This window comes from Camarhynchus parvulus, chromosome 3, assembly GCF_901933205.1.
Source record: "Camarhynchus parvulus chromosome 3, STF_HiC, whole genome shotgun sequence".
Lineage (NCBI taxonomy): Eukaryota > Metazoa > Chordata > Aves > Passeriformes > Thraupidae > Camarhynchus > Camarhynchus parvulus.
This window is the reverse complement of record NC_044573.1, coordinates 68,313,012-68,340,193: the sequence shown is the minus strand read 5'-3', so window position 1 is coordinate 68,340,193 and position 27,182 is coordinate 68,313,012. Positions and strand designations below refer to the sequence as shown.

Genomic DNA, 27,182 nt, shown 5'->3' with positions numbered 1-27,182 from the left:
GGAGTTCCAGCTTTCTGAATTTTTTCAGAAGGCAATGAATTTGGGATAAGAAACCCTCTGCTTAAATAGTCATAAAGTAGTGCAGTGACTGGAAGGGGAGCTCAGATGGTGAGACAGTTAATATTAATAATAAGAAGCCATATTTAATTTGGGATATTTGCGGCTCATTTCTGCAGTGGAGATCATGGCTTTATTTCCCTGCAGTTTGATTTACTAGTACTTAAAGAATTGCTAGATTAAAATGAAACTGGAAAGAGCTGCAGGCTTAGAACATACACTGCTCTGACTTGTGGACAAAGCAGCTCTCTGTTTTGACAGATGAAAAGTGAGGTTGTTTTGGCAAAATAATAGTGTGTGGAGACAACATCAGAAAACTATTGAGATTTGCTTTAAACACTTCAAGTTGCTTTCAGATGCCTGCTGAACAAAAAAAAAAAGGAGAATAAGTTGAAATTAATTATTCATTTATCTTAAGAACAGAAACATGGATGAATGATATTTTAAACGGGGACAGCAGAACGTGTTGTTAATGCTCATTTTGCAGAGGAAACCAAATGCAGAACTTCAGAAGACAAAAGCATTGTTGAGGTTGCATTTTCCTCATTGACAATGGGCTAAAGCAAAATAGAAGTATTCTGAAGTTAATCTTCCTGCAAAACTTAGAGAACTATTAAGCAAGTGGAAAATTAAATAATTGATCTAGAAAAATATTTCAGTACTTCTTTTAAAAGTAATTTTCTGTGTTCTAAAGTATTGTTGTATTTAAAAAAAATGTTTTAATGTTTCTTTGTGCAAATACTGTGTGATGGCCAGGACCTCAGTGACAGCACTATGCTTCTGTGTTTGTCCATTTTGAAGCAGGATTTTGTCAGCAGTTGCCTGAGCCCCAGGCTGTCAGGTTGTTAAAGCCTTGCTATGTCTTACTGATCTTTGTCATACAGTTCTCTGGAAGTATTGAAGTCTTTTTTTAATCACAGAACTCTTAAGCCATTCTGAAAATGTCTTCATTTTGAAGAAAAACCCTAAAATTAAGCCATTTGTAATGATGATATTTCAGAGCACAGGGGTGGCTAGCAGTGACCAAATAACTATACACAGGTGGTTAGAAGCTCTAATTTTGGCACAGGACTGTAACCTATGTTAATACTGGTAATAAAACCAGAGTCTGTCTTTCTTGGGAAGCTGAGAGATGATGCAGTGTTAACCTTAAGGTACCAATGGTACCATCTGGACTACAAAAGTGAACTAGCAATTTAGGGAGTTTTTACTAACCTGCATTCTATTAAAAACCTCTAATAAAAATTAGGCTCTTATTTTTGTGCTAATACTAATTGCTGATAATACATGCTTATGTTTGTCATTCATTACGTGGAACTGTACCAATCAGTGGCTGACTGAGTCTCAGGCACTTAAACATGTAAATTAACTATTAGTCTAGTGTCTTTGCTTTTTTTTTCCTTTTTCTCTTAAATGCTAATGAAATTTCTCCATTCTCTCCTCTAGCAGGCTTTCCTTATTCGTAATTTGTAGACTTTGCTTTTGTTATCAGTTGCAATAAATGCTGGATGAAGTGAAAACCATGAGAACTTACAATCCTTTAGTTACTGTCTTCTACCTGCTTTACCTTGTAGAAATTTTTTATCTTTCCTAAAGTGTATTAGATAAAAAGAGCTCGCATTGCATCCTGATCCTCAAAATGGCTCTTGCTTTTTGACAAAACTTTCAAGAGGTTTGTTGGGTTTGTTTGTTTGTTTGCTTGGTTGGTTTTTTGTTTTTTGGGTTTTTTTTGGTGTGTTATTGTTGGGGTTTTTTTGTGTTTTTCTTTTCCTTTTTTTTGTAATGGAGCTCAGAATTCTGCATCGAAACCCAGTGCTCATTAATAGGAGAATGCTATTCGGTTTTTTATGTGAGCATTATTACTCTTTCATTCCCTGTTTGCTGAAGGCAGCATGCTTTGTAGTACGATTAAACAAAAAGGTTTGTAACAAAGTTATTTCTATAATAGAATTTTAAAATTTGGCTTTTAGGTGTGCTTTGTGGCACAAGAAATTCAGTTACCCCTAAGATGCGCATCTATAGTGATTCCTTGTGTGTCTTGTGTTCTTAGGAATGCCAGAAGTTCCTGAATTGTAGTATCCAGAAGAAATAAATTATTGATAAGTGAACATAAGCAAGTGTGTAAAACATATGGTATGATAGTGAATTACTTTTTTTTTTTAATATCAGCTCTTAGGGAGCAGAGATGTGCAAATGTGAGGCATGTGTAATTGTGGAAAAGTTTGTTTTTTATAAAGGAAAAAATCCATATTAAGGCATTAGTAGAGCAAAATAGGAAAAAATCTTTGGAAGAAGGAAGCTAGTGTTTATGTATTGTTCATTAAGAATGTTATTGCTTCAAAACTAACTGCCAGAAATGGAACCTAAGTCTTTTACCTAAGTTTCTAGTGTAGTATTACCTTTCTTTTTTTTCTGCACTGAAAAGTAATTTAGAAATTGGAGAATTATGGGGGATGGAGGGGATGGAGTAGAAGAAAACATTATGCTGGGTACAACTTTCTGTGGTGGCACATGATATGTGTTGATATCACAGCATACACATCTAAGGTGGTGAAAGCTCAGCAATCTGTCAATCTCTTGTGTAATGGGAATATGTAACTCCCAGCATGCCACCACTGGTTTATTTCCTCAGAACTGGGATCTGTTTTGGCAAGCCAAAATGCAACAAGTGTCTTTATAATAACCACAGGGTCTACAGGAAAATGAAGTGTAATGATCATAAAGATGGTTTATGTATTAAAGTGGTGAACTCCTGTAAAATATGAATTGCTGTTTTTTCAGAAAAACTTGATGCATTTCTTTACAGCCTTGTTCCTGTATTCTATTATTTCATGGCACTATAAAGCAAATTTGTTAAGCTAAAATTAAGACACTTTAAGAAATTTTATTAAAGGCTTATCTTGTAGTCATTTTTTCTTCCTTACCCCTCCCCAGTATCTCTTGTTCTACCCATTTTTATTTTTCATTTGTGTTTCGTGCCTGAAGGTTAGAAGAGGCTGACTGTGCTGGAAGTGACTGCCTGCCTTTTGATTATTCATGGACAGTAATAGAAGGCACTTAAAAAGAACAATGAAATTGCTTATTTTTGTGATGGGCCATCTGTTGAATTGTTTTTTGCAACAATCACACAATAGTATCTATGTCATATCATTCTATTTTCAACAGCAGCTGATTATGTATAGTTGGCTACTTGTCTTTATTTTCTGAAGTCTCATGACCATTTTAAATTCACCTCTGCAAACCTTTGCCTCAAAGGTAATAGAAATGTAAAACAGCCGGTGTGTATCTCTTTTTATCTTCTGGTTTTTTTCATGTTGTTCCTAATTAAGTAGGCTTTTAAATGTTTAGGTCTGTTTTCTGTGTCTCCCACCTGTAGTTTTATAATAGAAGTTAACATGGAATCATTTAGCAATTGGTAAAGAAATGGTGGAGTTCTGCAATAAAGAGTGGGCAAGTTTTGAAAGACTGTGGTACATTCACTGCTTATTAATTATCCCTTTTATTTTTTTCTCATCAAGCAATAATTAGGATCTTTTTTCATGGCTTTCACTAGCATTTTCCTAGCTACAAAGCCACTTGCAGATCTATTGCAGCAGAAGCTGAAAGCAAGATATAACACATGTGTTGTCTTCTCAGGTCACTGACATTGCTGATGCCATGATTCTGAAGCAGCTTTTTGAAAATCTCTTCCAAAATGGGGTTGTCGTTGTGGCAACATCTAACAGGCCGCCAGAAGGTAAAAACAAACATTCTACCAGTGTAACCCAAATCCAGTGAATCTCTTACAAAACAGTTGTATTTATATCATACAGTATTTAGTTCTAAGGAACTCTATAGACTGCAAGAATCAGAGATACTCCAGCTTGTCCCCTGCTTTTTCTTGTTCTTAAAGAAGGAAATGTTTTCTACTTAATCTTACCCCTCCTGTATCTCGAACTCGGTGTTCTTTCCTCCACCACTCTCAAAACCTCCTGTGTTTTCTTATCTCCTCTACTCCATCCAAACCAGTGAGAGGATGTTTGGGCACAGGGCAGTTTAGGAGGGGTAAAATATTGCCTGTTTTTAATGTGTTTGAGGATAGGAAAAGATCAGATCCTGCAAAAGAAGGGAAATGATATCACATTCCTTCCCAACTTCTAACTCAGAAACTTGCAGATGTGGTCCACCAGCTTGAAGGAGAGCCACTTACCAAGATGCCATTCTTACCTTCTTACAAGCTGGTCTGAGAGAATTAAGTGGAGAGCTCTTTCCATTTCTACCTCTTTTTTACAGTGACTACTCATTTCTAGTGATTAGCTAAGTAGATCCTTCTGCAAAGTTCCCAAATCTGTATGAGTTTTAACCATGCAGTAACTGTAATTTTTTGTAAAGGAGAAAAATGTTTGTGTTGTAGAGCATTAGCAGTTAGCATACTGCATAAACTTGCATGACATTTCAGATTGATCAATTTCAAATACTGAAGAGTTACCTTAATTGTTAACTGTAACAACCATTAGTTTTCCTACCCAAATTAATTGAGTAAAAGACAATCACTAATGATGGGCAATTCTACAATGAACTTTTTCTTAGCAAAAAAAACCAACAAAAAACAAAACAAACCCCAAAAACCCACCCAAATGTTTTTATTAGGTGAGAAAATTATTTCCCATTGGCTTATTTTCCTTTTTTGCACAAACAAGATGGAATTGTAACTACTGTAGTTGTGTTGACTACAGATAGACTGAATGCTGGTGCTTTACTCACTTGAGAGTCATCCTTGGGGTTTTTTTAAGCACTACTTTTTAAAGTTCAGGAGAATTTTTTACTGTAACTTGAGGATTGTAGCCAATATTTTAAATAAGATGTCATTTCATGACCTTTATTGTTGTATGGGTGTTTTTCATATATATTAAGTCACTGTATCAACCTGAAGTACATCCACCTGTATTAAGTACCCCAGAGAATGACAAGAACAGTATTTCTAAAATTACTGTTTATTTTTCTGATCTCATGAAACAGAGACATAATACACAGCTCACAGTTCTATTAGCTAGAAGAACTAATGGGAGTAGCTGTCTTACACTACTGTTACATGTTCACTAATTTTTGCAAGTATATACGCAATTGATTGCTATATATTTTAACAAATGTATGACCATCCTGATTTGCTGAGTTGGGAATGAGTATGATACATGGCTTCCTAGAACTTTGTTAGTAATTAGGGTAATGGAATTACCTTTACTGCTGATTTTTCTAAATGTTTCCATGAAAATATCCAATTTTGTGAAAACCATTCCGTAAGTGCCCTGTTGCTGTCTCATGGATGCAGCATCTTCCAGTGTGAGGTGTTGGTAAAGCATAAAAGCTTTGGTGTAGCTGTAGCCTTCAGGCCTTATGGGAAATATATAGAATAATCATAACCTGGCACATGCTTTGTGTGGAATTTTGGTGATATCTCTGCCAACTGTCTGTATTCTCTTATTCATTCCTTTTGTCAGCTGTAGGTGTTAAGCTGCCTTTTTATAAGGCTTCCAAATATTAATGAAACAGAGCAGATCATCATACAGTTTTAAGTGATTGTGTTTTCAAAGTCATTCTGTTATGAACTTGTTGGGCAGTTGGTTAATTTCCAGAGAAGAAAAGTTTATGTTGTATAAATATATAGAGATAAGTAAGATGAAAAATGCTGCTTTGCAGTTTTTGTTATTTTGTATTTTGTTTGATGGTGCAGATCTGCATTTTGTTACATAACATACTATATTTTTTTTCTTTATTCAGTTGTATTTTTTGCAACTTTTCCTAAGTTTACGTATTAATTTAATTTTCAGTTTTTTGGCCTTAGGGGTGATCCTTTTCCTTGCCTTTGAGGAGGGGGTGCACCTAGCAGAGTTGCTGGAAGACAAAGTGTACCACAGTATATCAAATAAGAATGATGCTAACTTAGTAAAGACAAATTGTGTATTTTTAGTTTATGTGGGTTTTTGTCCTCTGCCAAATACTTGGGTTTAACAGTTGTATAGTTTGGCCTTACAGTCTATAGCAATGTATACCCAGCATTACAAATATTTTTTCAACCCTTACTTTAAAACAGATGCTGCTCTAATTTCTTCTGCTAGAATTAGTTTTATGTCGTTAGAGATCTAAGTTATTTTTTGCTTCCTGCTGTTTTCACACTTCTAGGGATGTTCCATTCTACCTTAAGGTTGTATTGAATTTTTGCATAGTAAAATAAGAGAAATGGATTTTAGCTCTCCTTTTCTGCCTTTTGTTCCTCCTCCTGTCTCCAGCAACACTGAATTTTATTTGCTAGACTAGAAGACAAGCTGACGTTATTAAGACTAAGTAGCAAAATGGCACTGATTTCCTTTCTTTCAGATCTCTATAAAAATGGTCTTCAGAGGGCTAATTTTGTACCATTCATTGCTGTGCTGAAGGTAAGGAGAGCCACTTGCTTAATGCTTTTCAGTTTTGCCTGCTTTATTAATTAATTTAGATTTGTAGATTATTGCTTTGGTGCAAGTTTCCACATTATATATATCTGCTTTAACTATTTTGAGCAAAACTAATTGAAGGTAAGGCAAGAAGGGACTTTTTCCTCCTGGAATTAACATGTTTTTAAAGCTGAACTTTTTTAACATGACAATAAATTATCTTTTTGACTAAGGCAGCAGAAAGTGTTTGTTTGGATAAGATTTTCCTGCTGGTGCAGGTATGCTGTGTAACATAGTGTCCCTCTAATATTTATACTGTGCTGTTGTACTTGTGGATATCTTACATTTATAATGTAACATAGAACAGCTTGCTGTTACTTTGATGTAAGGAAAGTAGGGTTTGTTCTGTACCTCTCAATTACCTTGTTTCTGGGTCTTTCTCGTGTGTAAGTAGCTTTTTCAGTGGCTGTTTCTGAGGCTTCACATAATGTTCAAGAAGCAGCAGCTCTGAAGCAAACTTCCTTCAGTCTGCATATTGTATTATGGGAGGTCAGAAACTATAATAGCTTCATTTAAATTAAAAAATGGAGGATCCTTCCTCTGTGGATAACACAATTGGTGCTTATTTTGCTGTTATAAAGAATATAAGCTGAAACGACACGTAGAAGTTCTGGAGAAGTTGCAGATATTTTTTATTCACAAGCTACAGTTGTATTGTTATGTTATTGGGGGCTAACATACAAGTCTTGTATCCTGCTCTGGATTGACATGACATGTAAAATGGAAATATCAGCATTTCCCTACTTCACAGAAGTATTGCTAGAATAAACACATAAATAATGTTAACTAATAATTTAAAATAATATTGTTAAAAATAATGTTAACTAATAATGGTAAATAATATTGGTATCTAGGATAAAAGAACTGTAAGGTAGTTTAGGTAGGTTTGGCTTTTTGATAGGAGATTTGGAATTACTGAATTGATGCCTTGACTGGATGTTTCTGCTCAGATGGTCAGCAGTAAAGCAGCTGACAATGCCTAACAGTTTTGGTGCGCCCTCTCAGAATTATAAGATTGCTTAGCTGCCTAAGAACCTTTGAAAATACCATCTAATGTTGACATTTGTACAATTATCAGGTTTAAAAGTTAATATGCCATTGACATGATGATGGCACTCTGGTGCATATCAGAATGGCTGTGTATGAAGTCAGGGAGGTTACCAGTGAGAGTGGTTCTTACCTGGATGGCTTTAGAGAAGTAAGGAACATAAAAACAAATTAACAACCACTTCCATTTCAAATTCTTGAAAAGGGTTTATTTTGTAGCTGTCTGCATAGGATGAGAACTCCCAATCATAGAGTATTTTCAAGCATAGAAGTAGTTTCATATGCATTTGCTTTTTGAAATGCAGCAACCATGGCAAATCATTCTTTTCTATGTCTCTCATTGTTGACTCCTAGTTTTCTCCCTGATAAACATAAGGCTCTTTCATTTCAGTGATTGTCAGGCTTTAAGAATACCTATGATGTATGCTTATTTATAGTTTCCTTTCTTGTCTTTTTAGCTAGGTGAATTAAAAAAATGTGAAATGGAGTTTATGCATCAGAGCACCTCATCAAGACTGGGAAGTTAATAAAAATTTTTTAGTAGGAAACAGATGGAATGCTGAGAGAAGCAGTAAAGGTGGCTTAGTCTAGAGAATTGAGTACTGCAAAAAAAAAAAAACAAAAAAACAAGTAGCACAACCCAGACTAGAGGCAGATGAATATTATCATCATAATGAGTGAAGGGAGAAGCAAATGTTAACATAATTCAGAAGAGCCTTTCTAAAATACTGGATTTCCTGTCCTTGTTCTTTTTCTCAGCACCTTTGTGTTTTTACACTCTTCTAAATATATGTGCCTTCAATGTCACTTTAATAAATATTACCAGTGTAACAATATTCTTTCCCAAAGACATAATGACCAAAAGTTGGATCAGAGAAAGCTTATTCACAAAATGCTTCTCTGACCCTGGTTGGGAAGTGGAAGGATAAGGGCATGACATTAAAAATATTAATAAAAAATATTGAAATCTACATCTTTAATTCAGTATAGCAGAAGTCAGCATTTAAAAATCACACTGGAATGTATTCTAGAGTAAGATTTTAACCACTGACCTTTACATTACGAAGGTGTGGATAGAACATTGATACTCTGGCTTTGGTGGTTTGAGAAATGCAGATTTAGGCCTCTCTGATGGGTGTAGAATCTTTGTGATGGCATTGGTGTGAATGGTAAAGTAGCTTCTGCCTCAGCTGTGCATAATTCTGTGACTAGGAAATGTAAATATGATTTCTTCTAGGATTTTTGTGAAAATATGAAGGAAAACACTGCATTGGTTGCTTGCAAATGTTTGATTTACTGTCTTCTCAACCTTTCCCTCACTCCAAGCCACATGTGTCTGTCGGTCTTATCTGACCTGTCCCCTGGTACTGCCTTTGACAGCTGGGACTAACTCCTGGCTTAGTTTTCTCTGGGCTCAGAGCTGCCCAGAGGGCTTTTGTTTGTGGTTTAGTGGGAGTGAATAGGTGGGTTGGTTTTGTTTGTTTTTTTCATGATCATAAACCTTAAAATAAGACTTGAGCTCTAAAAGTAGTTCAAGTTCAGCACAGGAGTTTCAAATTTCTTTAAATGTCCTTGGGAAGGTGGAATGAATGGAAACTATTGGCAGTATATTTCTGTGAAGAGATGCTTCACTTGAAATAGATTTCAGGCTGTTTTCATTCCTTGTCAGTGGAACACATACTTTCTAGATACCTGGGTAACTGTTACACAAATATCTTTTCTTCTCTTCAAATGACCAAAAGTAATGGTTTCTTCTCCAGATCTGGAGTTACCCATGTTCATCCTCAATTTTGTTTTTATTTTCTACAGTCTATGTAATTCCAATATCTGTGTTTGAGTTCTATTTCTTACAAAGATAATTATAAACCTGTTTCTGTGGAATAAGCAAAAGGGTGAAATAGCACTCTAGAGAAGATACAGTTATCTTCCAGAGTTTGTCCATATTGTGTTTCTAGGTGGTAGATTAGTGGGGCAAGTGATCGTTGTGTGAGATTGCAAATGAAAAGTTCCAATTTTTAGAGCCACATGAAAACTTCAGGTCCTACAGCTGGTAGCCACATGAAAGCTCTAGGTCTGTGTCATTGGGCAGGCCAGTAACACCACTGGCAGCTTTTTTTGCCCTGTGTGTGCTCCCAGTTCAATTCTGATCTTATCCCAGTGTTCTCTTCTTTTGAAATATTAAATAGTTTGAGATGTATTTTTTCAGTGATTCTTTAATCCTCTAATGCAAAGCTTTATAAACAGGGGAAAACTCTGAATTCATCAGTTCATTGTTGTGGCTGTGATTCTTTGGGACACGGTATTCCTTATGAAGGAGTTTAGTTTCTGCAACAGATAAGAATGCTTCTTCAATCCATGAAATTTTACAAAGATAGAGCTTTACAGAGAAAAGAAGTATTAGGAAGAAAAAACTTTTAATTCTATAATTGTAATTCGATTCAGTCTCTTCCGATTGAGCTTTTAATCTCACAGGATCTCTTGCTGAGCATCTTAAAGTGTGTGGAATTCCTATGTGATTTTTTTTTTTAAAGACAGTTCTTGAGAAAACCATTGATTGCTCAAAGTTATTTTATTCAAATGCAGAGAGCAGAAATACTCCAAAAGTTGTTACTCTCAACCTAAAAGAAATATACAAAGTTTCTAAATGTTTTAAAGCTGATTTACAAATAAAACTATGTATTTTGGAATCACAGAATTGTTAAGATTGGAAAAGACCTCGAAGACTATTGAGTCCAACTGTTAACCCATCACTGCCAAGTTCATCACTAGACCATGTCCCCAGGTGCCACATCTGCATGTCTTTCCTCTGGGGATGGTGTCTCGCTTGCTTGGGCAGTCTGTTCTGATGCTTGACAAACCTTTCTCTTGGTGAAGAAATGTTAATCCCAGGTCCTTTTTTGCTGTGGAGCTTTCCAGCCATTCTGTCCCCAGCCTGTAGCGCTGCCTGGGGTTGTTGGGAGCCAAGTGCAGGACCCAGCACTTGGCCTTGTTGAAGCTCACACCACTGGCCTTGGCCCATGGATTCAGCCAGTCCAGATCCCTCTGCAGAGCTTTCCTACCCTCAAGCAGATCAACACTGTGCTAGTCTTTAACAACTTGATGTAAGATATTATGTGAGGCTCTTGGAAAAAAAAGGGAAAAAACCCCCATGCTTTAATTTACTGTTTTGGCAGTAATTTTGGCAACATTTTAATTTTGGCAGACATTTAATGAAGACATTCACCTCAACCCTTGACTGTACTGAAATCCTAACTCTAATTCAGGGGCTAGTTCAATGTTTCATTCTCTGAAAATCAGGAAGGAAAGTTCCTCAAATAATTTGTTGTGTAGAGTCAGTAACTTGAGTGAGTAGTTCTTGCGATTCCAAAGGTTTCCTGGAAGTGTAGCATGAAGCTTCAAAATGTCAAGCTGTGTTGAAGTACCAAGTATGTAACCTCTGTGTTTTGTCAGGTTTTTTCATGCAATAGGCTTGCACTACACTAAATTTTAACTAAAAGTTAAAAAGTTTTAGGGCCCTTCATAGTCTGAGTGTAACTTTAAAAGGCCAAATTTTAGAAAAAAATCTTTGGCTTTGGCTACTTGCATTTTGCTTTAAGTAAAGGGGAGAAATCAGCTAGAAATCTGTTGTCAGTAGGACATGAAATTACTTTCAGTGTCTTTTTTTCCCCTTCTTTTTTTTCTTCTGCTATTAGGGACCAAATAATTATTTATTTTAAAACTGATTAAAATGACTTTTAACTGCAAGTAAGCATTGTACACTCCTCTCAAACAGAAAGCAATGCATTATTTATACGCTGTATTTCCCTGTTTTTCTTGAAATCAGTTAATGATTACTTATTTAGAATGTTGCTGGCTATGGTTTTAATTAAAGTGCACCCTTTCCTACAAAGCAGGAAACTGAGGAATTGAAAAGCATTTTCAGTTTTCAATAGCTTAGTATGAGAACATGAAAAATACTTGTTTTAAAAACATTTAGAGCTGCCTCTAAGGAAATTGTGGGAGTTAGTTTTGTACAAAGGCATTTGGTAGATATAAAATGTCTTTGATGGTGCAGTCAGCTTTTGTCCAACCACCTGTGTGAGAAATGCAGGGATTTGTTGAGTGGCGGATCTGCCTCTCTCCTCCCCCCTCTCCCAAAAAAGTCATCTCCTTGATGAAATTGATTTGTCAGTTTGTTCCAGTCTAATGGTGTGATAGCCCAGCAGCTTTCAGTATGTTGAATAGTTAAAACCTGCTTTTGAGGTCAGTGTCAGCCACTCTGACCCCTGTGAACTGTCACCTGAGTCAGAATTGCAGGGATTAGGCCTTTGATATTGTGATGGCTTTGCCTATCAATTGACTTTTTCATTACTGAAGATGTTGGGCCTTTTGTTTCCCTTCTTAGTATGTAACCAAGCAAACTCCTAAGTAGAAGGAGCATTTGTTCTTGTTCTCTCTCTGTGCAAGTAATAGAAGTGCTCATCTTTTGTGAAGTGTACCTAATTAAATATAGAAAAAATAAAAATAGGAAATACAGCATGATTGCAAGTATTTTGTGCTGCAAGTATTTTTGAAGCTCAGTATAATTTGTGGGAAATCTTAGTTTGATAAATTTGTGAGACTATCAAGTAATAAAATGTTGTATATAGAAAGCAAGGTGTCAGATTAGAAGCTACCAATCCCTTCTGCATTCAGCCTTTTAAGCCTCTGTGTGTGTGTTAAATTTAAACACCAGGGTTTTTTGAATTCTGTAGTTCAGAGCACGTAACTGTTACAATATTTTATAATGTGTCTATTTCTTTACTGTGTTCTCGAGGGATGAACCGTTCAATTTGTTTACCTTTTGTAGCTGTCTTAGGCACTTTCTCCTAGACAGTTTATTTAGATGCAGATCAAAACTTTATTTTAGGATTAAATAGTTGCTACTGTAACTCTGTGCCAGGCTTCCTCCCTTCTCCCTTTCTAAAATTGTTAGGATTTCCTGAGCTCTTGCTTGGTGTTTGCTCCTTGATTAAAATGAGTAAATGAAAGCATATCATAGATATGGAATAGTTGATTCCTGCTGTATCAGGGTAAATTAGTCTAATTACACGTGGCAGTTCTGTTTGCTTGTGATGTAATGTGAAATGAGGTCCTGCCTCCCCCTGAAAAGCCCGAGCCAATTAATAAAGCTTTTAAGCTCTTTGTCACAGGCCACCGTGGAGGTCTGCAGAGAAGAACTTTAATCCAATAAACATTTCATTTAGATCATGAAAAGAAAGCATGAGGAGAAGCTCCTACAAGAGAGGGTGTTACCAGCAATTCTAGTTGTGAAGAGATGTGAGGAATTTGTCAAATTAACCAAGAGGCCTTCATATTTAACACATAAATGTGTCAAAACTAATAATAGAATAATTTAATTTGAGTTGAACCTTATATTGTTAAAATTCTAAGAAGCCACAACTGTTTTCTTCAAAGACTTTGCTGTTGAGTTGGATGGACAGGGCAAGGGGAGGTTGTGAGAAACCCAGATAGCAAATAACACTGGCTGAAGCTGGTGGAAAGGGGGGAAAAAAAGGAATAGATAATTAGGTGTAATTAGCGTGTATGAATTGTTGTCTCGATGCCCTTGCCTTGAATAAATTTCAGAGAAAAAAAACCCTAGTGGCAAAACCCCTTTGATGTAAGAAGAGTCATTGTGGTTTGGCAGCATAAAGGCAGTGTTTTATACTTCTTACATAATGGTTGTGGTACAGAAAGAGTGAATGGACCTTGCACCCCCCAGCCTGCTTTACAGCAAGGACTTTTGGATTCCCTTGAAACAAAATGCATCAGAAGTTTTCAGTTGTGGGTAATGAGGTAGTGGACCTCATCAGAGCTAAGCGTAAGCCATCTTTAGCCTTTGTTTAGATCTTAATCACTTTTTTTTATTATTATTCTGGGAAATTCAGTTTCGTAAATCATGACTACTTTTTTTTTCCTTTACTTTTTTTTTTTCCTGGCTGCCAACAGTTCTGGCAGGAGCAAAGGCTAATACTGGGGAAAAGAAATACAAATCAAATGTTAAAAAGAAAAACAACAGCATAAAAGAAATCTAGACAAATAACTTCGACCAGGGTATAATTCCAGTGAAGTATACGTATTGGGATGAATTTGACCCTTAGCTTACGCAACATCATGTTATAAATTCAGCGTGAACTCTTGGTGTTAGGTGTTTGTTTCTCACAGAACACCACAGCTTGCTTATTAGGAGATTGAAAGTTACAGTCATTACTGGTCCTTTAGCAAAACTGGGTGTTTTGCAGTGATTTGTGGTTTGCAGGTGGGTTTTTTTCCTTTGTATTTATTCTTATTCTGCAAGGAAGATTTTTTCCAAAGTGATGGGAAATGGGGAGCACTGTTCAGTGTAATTCTTAGTGCATGGAAGTTTACTCTGCCATTCTTCTGTTCCCTGACTGGAAAAAGGAGAGGCTCCTTGTCTCCGAGCCGGCACAGCCACATCTGTACCTCCTGAATTCTTTCACCTTTTGTCTGAATATCTGAAATACTATTCACAGAACAGTACATTTTAAGAGTCTCTCTTTTTATTCATGCACCATTATTTTACAAGTTAATTGTCTATTTTTCCTCTTCTTAGGGGGTAGCTGATTTGTAGCTAGACATTAAAACAAGTTATTGAAAAGTTGTACAATAGATCGTATGTTCCTTGTGGTAGCAAGAATGGTGGGGTTTCTTAGTTGCTAAAGTTTTGAAGGCTGTAATGTAAACTTGTGCAACTTCCACTGAATGAATTTTGTCTCTCAATTTATCTCTGCTAAACTCTTCAGTTTAAAGTTTAAATGTTCTTGTCACAAGTGTAAGAAAGAGATTGATTGCAAAAGTTATATTTGGCAATCTTTATTTTCCCAGATATTTTTGCTCTAAATCCACTGAAAAATAATTTGCAAGCAAAATGTTTGTTATCCCAAATCAACTTGAGAGTGATTACTTTCCCTGATATTGTACAGGATTCTTGGATGACATTTAGAAAGTTTTCCTCAAAATTTGTTCATGTGGTTCTTTGGATTTTTTGTTTAGTTTTGTTACAGTGTTTGCAATTGGGGTAAACATGAAGTATCTGAAGCTATTGCAATCATTTCCCATATTTCATTATTGCAGAAGAATATAGGGGAAAAGACTGTAAAAAACCTTTAGTTAACCCTGTAAAGCATTGCACTATTTTGTAGAGCAAATAGCCTTTTCTGCTTGAAGTTAATTTGGTCTGTGAAAGGCAGTACGTGAATACCATGCCAGATAAGTAATTATTCCTGATTGTAACGTTGGGGTTTTTTTTCAGGTATAGGTCACAAGAAATTCAGTTAGGGTAGAGTATGTACAAAGCTAAGAAATATGCAGATTTTCTGTTGTAAGATAGTGTAAAAATTATTTACAGTTAATACTTGCACAAAGGTTAGAAAGGTTGATGAAGTGATACTTAGTTTTCCTTTACTATTCACTGCATGTCAGAATGTAATTATGACTGATTCATGAAACTGTCTTAGCAATGAACCATCTTTATTAAAATGCTGATCAAGAGAAGAGCTGACAGTAATAAAGAATAGAACACTTAGTCTTGTTGCTTTTGAATGATTGCTAATTACCCCAGAGGTCATGTATAGTGCTTATGCGGATTCATTGACATTTTCTTTAAAGTCTACTGTTTCAACAACATCTGAACAAGGAGACAAAAACTATATATACATCCAACAATGCTTGGACCAAGTTTTCTTCGCTATCAAATACCTGGTGTTTCTCTTTCTCCTTCCTCCTCTCCCTGAGTACATATCAATCCCAAGGATTAGTGGAGCAGAAAGTTAGGAGTGCTACAAACTTGATTAATTTCCTTTTTTGTTTGTTTGTTCTCTTTTTTTGTTTTCAGGTAAGGCAAAAGGAGAAAAGAAGCAGCCCTTTGAAGGTGCCTCACCTGTACCATGCATGCTCCTGACTAACAGTCTGGTTGATCTCTTTGTAGAGCTGCACCAGAGAGGAAGCTACACTTACCCTTGTACTATACACTTAGCCTGTCCAGCTCCAGATTCACGTTCTGAAATTTCATATTCTGGTGACTGTCACATGCTGGTGACTTTGAAAGTACACTGAATTAAAAACCTGTGGGTATGCTTTGTGTATCAGCAATATTTGTTTTCGTTACATACTACATTTTTGCTTAAGATGATTCTTGTTCTGCCATAGTTATAGAAAATGCCAGTTGTAATGGTATTCTTTGGATGGAGAAGCCTTTTCTTTAAATTGCTTAAGGAAGAATATTAAGAAAGAAGAAATAATACTCTAGTTGATAATTTAACACTATATGGAGTCAATGAAAAATAAAAAAGGTTAAGTCTAGTGAGCTTTGTTTACCTGAGGAACTCTTTCTCTGTTAGTTGGTGACTCTCATCGCATGTCTGCATGTTGTGTGATGTGCAAGAATGCCTTAGGCTGAATGTAAATGTGTGAAAAGAATGATTGCAAATGAACAATCGAATTATTTTCTGATTTGCTGGAGGAAAGGAGTATTAGTGATCCTGTATTGTAAATGGAGACCAACTCAGAGGATGCATTTGAAAAGGACAGTGAGATCTATGTGAAAATTGTGATTCGTTTTCCTCAGAAAGAGTGGCTGGGAAGTTGCACTTCTTACATAGGCATGATTACTGATAGTAGGTGTTCTAATGGGCTTGTTCAGAGGCCAAGAGTATGAATTGTGCAGCTTTGCCTGCTTGGAGATAGAGCTGTACTCTTCCTTGCTCATATGGAAAATGAGCATTTGATACTGCAGTGCTGCTGCTGCATTTTCCAAGTGTCTGGTTTGAACCAGGCGTGAAAGGCTGTGGAAACTCAGCACGTGTGGGAATTAAGGTGATGATCCTCCTAAACTGAAGCACTCATGGATCTCTGTTCCCCTGCACCTTCTCTGGAGGTCCTCAGATGGACACAGCTAAGTGCTAATCTGAGCACTCCAGTTAGTTCTTTGGCTGTTGATTGGAACTGTGGGGTGATTAGTTTGTCTGTTCTTGTGGTCTAATAGGATGATTTAGATGGGGTTTTTTTGGGTTTTTGTTTTAATACCATTACAATTCAGAGCAGAGAATGGTAATTGGGTTAACTTAAGGTGATCTTCAAGGTTAAGAAGTATCTACTCACCTGCATCATCAAGTGTTACAAGATGATCACAATAAGTGAGCTCAGAGGGAGCATGGTACTTAGTGTGGTGTTCATTGTGGACTGCAAGGCCTTCTATAGCATTTCAGGGCTTTTTGTGACACAGGGGAGACATGTGTGACACAAGTGTAAGAAAAAGATTGATTGCAAAAGTTATATTTGGCAGTATTTATTGCCAAAACTTAAAACTTGAGAACTTGCAGGTTATCCAGCTAACCTGGATTACCTTTTGAAATTTTCTGAAGTTTCTTTCTTCATAATAATCTATCCTGTCATGTGCTTTAATTTCTTGAGCAGTTAAACATTTTAATAGCTACTGTTCTTGATTGCAGCAATAAAGGAATATCAGAGATGCTTACTGGAAAAAAAGTATTTGTTAGTCTGTATTTAATAACTTTCTAGAATAGGTCTATTGACAGTCTAATTTTATCTATTCTGTCTAAAGGTGGTTGTTTTAAGTGTCTTGAGTTGAGCCATGAGGTTTTACCTTTTTTTTCCCTTCTGAAATAAAAAGTTTTTGAGCCACTCAGTGGGAATGAGCCCATGCTTACACTGCATTTTTTGCTTACTAATTGCATTTTCAATTCTGTAATTGTATTTGCTCTTTGTATACATAAATACATAATAACTAATTAATTTTATGCATTTGAATTGAATAGGGTAAGTCAGACTTTAAATATCTCAATAGAATAGAAAATCTGTTGGAAAATGAGGATGGTTCCACTAGACTGACTGTAGTTTCAGTATTAAGTATTTCAAAAGGAGTTTAGCCCAAAATGAAATTTGAAAATTTAAAACTCCATCTTAAGGAATGGAAACCAATTGTTATAGTTATGGGTTTGACAATTAAGTGCTAACAGCCTGAGCACTCCAGTTAGTTCTTTGGCTGTTGATTAGGATTCTATGGTGATCAGTGAGTGTGAGTGTGAGAATGCAATCACATCCATAGGTTTAATCAGTCCTGTGCTGGATGAGGAAGTCCAAAGATGGAGAAAGTAGAACTTCTGTATGTAATCTTAGTAGGGGTGTTCCCCATGCTCTAAGAAGCCGAAATTAGAGAAACCTATCTTTTCACCCCTCTCCAGACTTCTAGGATCTTTAAATTATAGTAGTGATTTTTTAGTACCATCATGCAGGAGAATAATGTTGCTGATACCTGTGAAGGGTAGACAAGATGCATGGTGATACTAACATAGGCAACTCTCTGATGTTCAGTATTTCGTTTTTTACACTTGTGAGCAGGATTTGTTTTTCCATACCATGCAACCATGCATCTGGTTTTCTATTTTCCAAATCTAGTATTTTAAATGTTTAGCTTGGACATTTACATTATTTTGGTGTGCTTTGTTTTCTTTTGTTATATATTCTGATTATATGCTGTCTTTTTAACATTTAAAGCATGTATCCTAAAAAAAAATTATAAATATGAATATTTTTCCTTCTGCCTTCCTGTGAAACAGATAAGTGAATGTTTATGTGTGCAGAAACAAAGAACCAGAGTGGGTATCCTTGTTGACGAAGGAGACCCCAAAAAGAAAACCTTTGGATCTCTACTCAGCACATAACTTCTCTGTGACCTTTCTGAGTGAGCAAAAGTGACCATGTGCTGCATCTCCCTTTAGAGCTATCCTCAAGGGTACATTCTTAACTCAGAGAAGAGATGGTGGTGTTATTGTGTGGCAGTGTGAGCAATGCTCCTGCTACTGCACTTCGGTTCGCTGCTGCTGCTGTCCCACCTTTTCCCTCCTCTACTGTGCTGAGCTCAGTTTGTGTAAATAACATTTCCCACTTCTGTTTGGTGGTTTGGGGTTTTTTTTGTAATGTTATTTTCCATTAACATCTATGGATCTGTACTCAAAATATATTCACATAGGGAAAAGTTGTCCCTACCCTGCAAAGGCAGCTTATAATCTAACTGCAGGAACTATGTCCTAAAGGGCTGTTTTCTGAGTGTGTTGTGATTCAGATGATGATGTTTGAGTTTTGAAATTAATGGCAGGAGCCGTTTATTTTACGTATATTCATAGAGTGTCTTAACAGGATAGGTGTGGGTGAGCTTTGAAGTGTCTCAGTGAAAATAATTAGCACTGAGCGTGGATAGACACCTGAACCTGTAGAAGGGTTGGGAAATTCCTGTGGCTCTTTTATGTGTATTTAGAATATGATCTCTAAATGGCCAGAGTACTTTCCTGAACTGACCATCAGTCTGGAGAGACCAAACACATCAATTAATTAGGAACTTTCCTGGAGTAAAATGCCAAATAACTTCAAAAGGACTAAGTATTTCTTGGTTCCTGTTAGCTGTCCTCTGCTTTTATGCTTACACTGTGTATTACAGAAAACTGCTGTACATCAGAATTCTGTTTTTTCATTTTGTTTACATTTGGTTCAGTTGACTTTCACCTCCTAAGGAAGCAAAAAATCACTAGGACTATATTAACTGTATTTTACAGATCTCTGAACTGGATTCTGCTATTGCATTTTTGGCTGAAAGGTCTTACATCTAACAGGTTTTTTTTATAAATAAACTACATCATGTTGTATCATATTAGAATCAAAAATAGTACATCATTACGGACATACAAACAAAGCTTATAGGGAAGGAAAAATCTCTGTTAGGCAATGTTTGTATCTTAAAAGGGTTCCAAAAACATAAATAATTTTTTGAACACACAAGTTCTTTTTAACTAGAGTTACAAATGATAGTGTTTTTTCCTGAAGAGTGATAATAGTAATTACTTCAGAGACAGAGAAAAGAGAAGGAAGGAAAAAAAAAAAAGAAGAAAAAGGCATCTTCTTTTTAGCTGTATTGGTGGTATTTACATCTTCAGTTTCATGGTTCTTATCTCTGAAACTCATTCAGTGTTATGTCATAAAAGCTGTTGGTGCATGGAAGGAGTGACAAATTTGTAAGTGGAACACAAGCAGACTAAAGCAGTGTAGCAGTGGGCACCCATTTCTGTTTCATCAAGCTGCACAGACCTGCATAACATAGCCCAGTACAAGTCTGTATCTGAGTGCACAGGACACCTGCTTGTCATTGGCAGCTGAGCCTCCAGCACCACTGTAAATATCAGGGAACAAATTTACACCAGCTACAGTGTTCAGGTGTGCTTTTGTTCTTTCTACCATAACCATGGAATACTCTCAAGTATATGTGGGTTTATGTTCACTTTTCACTATGTGCAACACAACACCCTGAGGGAGCGGTAGAGTTTATAAATCCGACTTGAAGGCTGAAGAGATGAGGCTGAATTCATGTAAAAGTCCCATCTCTTGTTTCCAGGAAAAAAACAAGCCATATTGATTAACAGCATTACTAAATTTGCAAGTATCTAAAGTCAATCTAAGTAATCTCATCGTCCTCAAAGCTGTAGTATTAATCTCTGGGGTTTTTCCCCTACTAACATGAAGAAAATAGTACTTAAGTTATTCTACTATTTGGGAAAAATAAACCAATGGGTAGAAAGATGCTGGCAAAGAAAAACTAAGTGAACTAGCTTTACTGTGAAATTTCAGTAATCTTCCTTCTGGCCTTGGCTGCCAGACAGATGCTGAAGAAAAGCTTAAACATCCTCCCTCCCCTGTGCATATTATTTATTACATGCCTCTGGAACTTTTTTCTTCTGCTCAGTTATTCTCTTTCTTTGTGAGCTCTCAAGAAAAGAAAGGGAATAGATTATAATAATATTGTAGCACCAATGCTATTGTGTTTGCAGTAGCCTTAGTCCAAGATAATGATTTGATTAGCATGGCTTTTTCACTTACTGGAATCAAAGATACATGGATTTTCCTGGGATTCTGTGCTTCCAGGATGATTTTTGTTTTACCTTCTTTCTTCAGCTGTATCTCTTTGCAGAGAATTTGGAGGTTAAAAGTAGGTATAGAGCCTTCACTAATAGCCAAGGGCAAAAAATTAGTGCACTGAGTCATCACAGTAATTCCTGCAGATATTTGTGATCTGTGTCCTATGCGATGCATTTGTTCTAAAGGGCCATTGGTCCTTAAATCACTGATGGTAGTTCTTCTAAATATTTTTCCTGCAACTTAGTTGCTGTGACTGTGGTTTGACATTTCCAATTTTGTTATTTGGTTGGCCTCAAGGAGGCCTTGAAAAATTCGAACATGCAGAATATGAAATGCTTAACAAGAATATTAAAGATAAACCAATAGTTCACAGTGCAGTGAAGAAGCAGACTAATTTAGTGGATTCTAGCAAATGGAAGAATTTTACTGGTGTTGAATTACATAAAAAAAAGTTTTATTGCTTAAATTAAATTGTTGATACGGCTATATTTTCTAAAATACTAAAACTTTCCTCTCTTTCTTCTATAGCTTCTTTTGCTTCTTGCTATATGTAACACGTAGAAGTTGTGTGTATTGGAAGGAGTCATAACAGATAAGCAGAGCTATTCCCTCTGTTGGGGGTGGGAGGGAGGGTAAAATCTTGATCTTACTGATAGTAGTGAGAATCTTGCTCTCAGCCTCGGGCCTTGAATCAAAAAAAGCACCCTTTGGTACAGCTGGGTTTAAGTTTTTTAACAGAAACAGTTATTGTAACTACTCAGGGACATCTGTGTCACACTTAGAATCCTACAGGTTGTTTAAAGGAGAGCAAAAAATATCCTTTTCTGAGTTAATTCAGACATTGCATAAAAGAAATAAAATCTTTTAGATACAGAGCTTTGTTTATTCTTCCCTCATCCATTTTGCAGCAAAACTTGTGGTTTATACATTTGATCTTTGTATCAAGATCAAAAATCTTTACCCCTCTTAGTATAAGGAAAAGATAAAATTATTTTTAGCTTATAAAATAGAAGTAGTTTCACTTGTTGCTAGAATTTGTTTGTGTTCCATTAAACTTCTAGTGCTTCTAATTTTGTATTTCAAAAGGTATATATTTTAATGTGAAAATAATTTTTGCAACAATGCTGTGCCTAGAGAGAATGAGTAATATCCACCCTCATTTCATCCCATGTACTTCCAATCTATATTATTTTTTTAGTTGATGGACTTGTGATAGGCCTTTTTGTTTTGCATATGTGAGTGATTTTCAGCTTATTTCTTTGCTTTGACAATTGCAAATGAGACTTCATCTTTTAGATCTTGAATTTCAGTTTTGCAGATGATATTCATGCTGATGGTTTATCACAGCAGTGTGTCTTCTCTGTATTACAGACAATAGTAAATACAGCTTTGGCTCGAGGAAAGCTATTCTTTCTTTCTTTTTTTTTTTTTGTCTCTGTAGAAATACTGCAGCACAGTCCAGCTTGATTCTGGAATAGACTACAGGAAACGAGTGCTTCCAGCTGCTGGGAAACTTTACTACCTGTAAGTTTATCTATGATATTATATTAGCTTCCTTCTTCCTTCTTATTAGCCAATAATTTCCTATTCAACGGGAAAAGAAAAATGTGTAGTAGAATTAGCAGGGTGTGACTTTTCCTTTCTTTGCCTTCTGGTCCATTTTGTTCAGCAAACCGCCTTCCATTATGCCTTGATATTAACTTCATTAAACTACATTTTTGGTAACCACACTAGCATCATTTATAATGTGTGACTGAATAAAAACTAATTAGATTTTTTGGGGAGGTGTGGTGTTTGGAGAACTGAAGTGACAGATGGTTAGAAAGTGATGAATATCCTCTTGTAAGAGACTGCACAATTCTCTTATAATAGAATAACATCCTTATTGTATTTAAGTAATTAAGTATTTATAGAAATCCAATGACAAGGATTTATTTAATTTTGGGTGTTTCCAATGCTGTGGATTAAAAAACCCAACACCCTTCTGTTTTGACAGATTGTTTCTGTTTATCATGACAAAATTTCTTTAGCACTTTATATTTGCAAATAAATATATTTTAAAATATATTCACAGATGTGTTTCTGCTTGCAGCATAAATCTGCCTAATAGGAACATCCTCTTTAATACTTTGAAACCTTTGCAATGCAAACATTCTTCTGTCTTGTATTTTCTCTTGTAATATTGTTTACTCAGTGACAACCTGAACAAAGCAGACTACAATAATTTAATAATAGATTTATAACAGTTGTATTTTTAAAATACTGATTTAAAAATCATGTTTCCAGAAAGGTGGGGTATTTTCATCACTGTGATGGGTGTTTAGAACCATGTATGTCCATGCTGCTTTTTAATGAAGTTAGATGTTGTAGCTGTTTGTCTGGAAGGAGGAATACTGCTTGGTAGAACTACAACTGGTAACTTTTCTTGCTTTTGAAAGGAAGTGACAGAGTTTCATATATGGAAAACAGGTCCAGTGCAAGTTCTGTATCCTTAAACTGTGGCTATATGAACTTGAGAAAAGTAGCTCTTGTGCTGTATTTTTGCCTGGCTGCACTTGCTCAGTGCTTTGTCACGCCTGCTCAGAAGAACTTTCTGAAGCCACCACTGGTACCTGTGCTCATCATGGCCCTTGTTCTGAGTGCTGCTGTCCCTGCCTGTGGTGCTGCTCCCTGGGCCTGCTACACTCTGTGACTTTCTGGTGGATGTTTTCTCAGTGTCCATACTTTGAAGAAAGGAAAAGGATGTTTGTGGTTTGTAGCAGGTAATAGGACAAACATGGTGCCTGTGGCATCAGCTCTCGCAGGAGAAGCAATATAAACAAGTTCCAGGAGTAGTACCCAGCCAAAGTATCTCATTGTGTTCTGCTGTAAAACTTCTGATCAAGTGAATGGCAAAGATGGGCAATAATTCTGTCTTATGTTCCCTTACTGGATTGCCTTCAGAACTTGATGTGTAAATCATTAGGAAGCAGTGGGCTGAAAAATTATTAAAAAACCCCCATAGCTGCCAATAGAATTAGGTACTTATTTCTTTGTCGTTTCTTCTTCTGAGGGAATCTTATTCATTATGCTATTCAAACGGGTTCATTAGAGCTTTAACCCTGTAGAACTAGCTTAGTATGTGGGGATTCCTTTTGTTTGGTTTGTTTTAAAATTAGGTACTGTGTACAGTATTTTGCTACAGATTCTAAAATTTAATTAGAAGTCTTGTCCCCCAAAGAAAATGTTCTTGTTCAGCATGTATATGTTCTTCTATTAATGGCTATAGTATCATTGTCACATTTGTTTAAAGAATCCTCTTGATGTTTCATATCTTGTGTAGTCCTGTCTTCATTTAAAACATGTAACTGAGGGTTACTTAAAGCTGTTTCATACTCCTCTGAGAGCAGTCAGTGTAACACCATTACAGGATGCCTGATCAAAGCAACTTCATCGATCTCAGTCTCAGGTATCTGTTTTCAAAACAAACTTTCTTGGCAAATAGCTACAAATGTCCACCTTAGCATCAAATTCACCTGTTTCTTCTGGTAGCCTTTCAGTTGAAATTTCTGTTACTCATATGCATGCACGTGCACATACTCTCTGAGATAGATTCAGATATATAGATATATTTATGCACACGTGCACAAACTCTTTACCCCCTTTTATGGCCTTTTTTTTCTGGTGTTGTCTGTTCTTTATCATTTTGTCAGAGGAATGCATCACACCATTATCAATATTGAGAGAAACTTCTAGAATTTTATGTAACCTCCTAGTCAAAAAAGGTTTTTCAAGTCTTCCAAATGGCACTTGTATAAGTTCCTGAGTTTTAAATTTTTTTTCCCAAATTCTTTGTATCTACAAGGTTTGTCATCATTAAGCTTTAGCTAAAATGTAGTTACTTCTGTTCTGCTTGCTCTTAACATTTTTAAGGTACTTAAGGCCTAATGAGCAGGAGAGTATGTGTTTAACAAGCTGATATTCATTTGTCAGTTAAGAGGATGTCTAGAATTGTGTGAAGCAATGTGACTTCAGTGCATCAAGATCTATAAGATTTCACACCAAAAGAGTTTACACCAGCTTCAGTGAAACACTCTATATCCTAGTTCTAGTTTGTTGTCTACTGTAATATTAATTTACTATTCTCAGCTAGAAATCTTATCTATCTATCTATCTATCAATTCATCTTTAAGAATAAAACATGGAAAGATTGGCTTTCTACCCTATTCAGTGATTAAAAAAAAGTTTTCTGATTGGACTGATTTTTTAATTCTTGTGGCCTAGAAGATGAATGTAAACTTTATTTCAGATATCAGCACAGATATTTTGCATTTTACCATCTGTGGTTGATCTTTTCCCAAGCAGTATTAGGAACAGAGGTTGGGAAACTGCTAAAACTGCTAATAAAGAGATGACAGTGGTATTTTTAATTTCACAGTTTAATTTTGCAAATTGTTTGGTCAATATAATCGGTTGACTTGACACAGCAACCCCCACCCCCCCCCCCAAAAAAAAAAAAAAGAAAAATCTGTTTCAACATTTAATTTCACGAAGTCCCCTCTCAGAAATTTCAAAGGATACTTCTTTAGGTGCTTGACTGCCTTGCCTTGCCTTGTCTATTTGCTCTTATTTTGCATGCAAGATAGAGCCAGAAGCCTTTTTTCTCATTGTGTACACATAGTGTTAATGGGTCTGCTCTGCCTGTATTGCCTCATTACTGGAAACAGCTCAAAACACAGAAGTCTTTCAGTGTATGCAAATAAGGCAGAATCATCTACCTGAGAGTTAATATTCTCTACTTTTAAGTGTATTCTAAATGTAATGTTTGTATTTAGAGTATAACATCCTGTTCTCTTTTTTTTATGGGCAAAAAGCTAAGCAGGCTCAGGCAGCTGTTTGATGTTGGCTTCAAGTGTTATTAATTTCATATTCTATTATTCTTTTCACTGTAGCACAAGTGAAGCTGATGTGGAGGCTGTCATGGATAAGTTGTTTGATGAGCTGGCTCAGAAACAAAATGATTGTACGTAAGTTAATTTCTCTTGAAAGAGAATACATTTAGAACACAATGCCCAATCTCCACTGACCAATTAATAAGTTCCATTGCTGTATATGGGTTGATGCCACACTCAAGTGGCAGTCATTGTATCAGCATTTTGTCTAATTTATGTGTTGAATCATGTGCTATTATTCATGAAGCTATGCATTTCCTATCTGTAAGAGATGAATTTTATAGTAATTATCCAGAGAAGATTGAGTCTTTGTTCATGTTCCCATAGTAACTAGACCAAGGATTCTAAAAGTGCAAGGCAGAGAGCTGGGGCTGAATAAAGCATGTGGAACCATTGCAGACTTCACGTTTGAAGAGCTGTGCGACAGAGTGAGTACCCTGTCCAATCTAGATTGGTTAATGCTCAGGCTTTTCACAGTTTAAAAAAAATCAAACCACACAAACTTGCTATTTTCCCAAGATGCACTGAATTAAAAAGGCTTTTTAAAAAACTTGATTAACAGAAATATTTTTAATTTAACAGGAAAAACCCCTTTCTTCAAAAGAACCATACGAATTTTCTTTTTAATGATACAGTAAATTCACTCTTAGGTGTATCACAGATTATCTTCAAAAATCCTACTGCAATATATGCCTGGCCTAACATCATTGCTGGTATATGAGTGGTGCTAACATCTCAATATATAAATAGCAATCAAATGCTGTTTTTATAATCTGGGATTTCAGTTTGATAGTCAAGCAAAGGAGCAGTGATCCTGGCACCACTAGAGTAACACTCTGTTCCATGCTCTGGTTTCAGCTGCGTGTACAAGGAATGTTTAATCCCAGGCCTTCTCAAAATATGCCAGATTTTGCTAAATACTGGCACATTCTCTGCTTAAACATGTGAGATGTGAATCTTGAAAAGTTCTCCTTGTATTTGACCTCCAGTGGGTTGGAAGATAATTCCCCAGGAGTTGCCCTGCACTTCAGTGATCTCTGTACTGATGTCTGCAGTTGCTGTTAAATGATCACAACCCTAAACTGGGCCAATAGCACTTTGGATTCAGGATGGTGACCAGTCTTTTGGTGATAACATTTTGCTTTCACTTCCTTGCAACTGTGGAGTTGATAACTATTTGGACAGAAATTTCACTGGTTGTGTTTCAGACTGCAGGTTTTAGACCTGGAGTTGGTTTTTACTTTCAGACAAAATCAATAAGCCATTTGTAAGAGTGGAGGTGTGTCAGAGTAGAATAGCTTGCTTTTCACTAAAGGTTTTGAGACTTTTTCTGCCTTGTGCCCCTTAAAGCATGGGGAAGCTATGCTGTCAGCAAATACTAGTACAATTCTTTAGTCCAGTAAATACCTTATGTACTTAAATGGGATAATAAGTTGCTTCTAAGTAGAAGTGCTTTGATTAGCTCACATGTCAGTGGTCTGAAGGTTCTCATCCAGTTCAGGAATTATTTGAGGTTCAGATCATTCTTACATGGATCACCCAGGACTTAGGAAATCTTGCTGTCTCAAATCAGATGCCTTCTGCAGATGTGTTATGTTAGTATCTTACAGCAAAATCACATGCTTAAAACTAAAACAACATGGCAGATAGTAAATGGTTTTCTTTTGACAACTTTCTCAGTTATCACTGATTTTTCTCTTCAGATCACTGA

General features: G+C 36.1%; 1 protein-coding gene across 3 annotated transcripts in view; it reads left to right on the top strand.

Moving 5' to 3' along the window:
• Window positions 1-27,182, top strand: part of AFG1L (AFG1 like ATPase) — a 59,977-nt gene that overhangs the window by 17,651 nt on the left and 15,144 nt on the right. For all 3 annotated transcript variants that reach the window (XM_030945121.1, XM_030945120.1, XM_030945122.1), the window contains exons 6-10: window positions 3,694-3,793; window positions 6,412-6,470; window positions 21,982-22,064; window positions 25,472-25,542; window positions 25,799-25,899. In XM_030945121.1, the coding sequence (XP_030800981.1) occupies window positions 3,694-3,793; window positions 6,412-6,470; window positions 21,982-22,064; window positions 25,472-25,542; window positions 25,799-25,899 (414 nt within the window). The remainder of the gene's footprint in view (window positions 1-3,693; window positions 3,794-6,411; window positions 6,471-21,981; window positions 22,065-25,471; window positions 25,543-25,798; window positions 25,900-27,182) is intronic.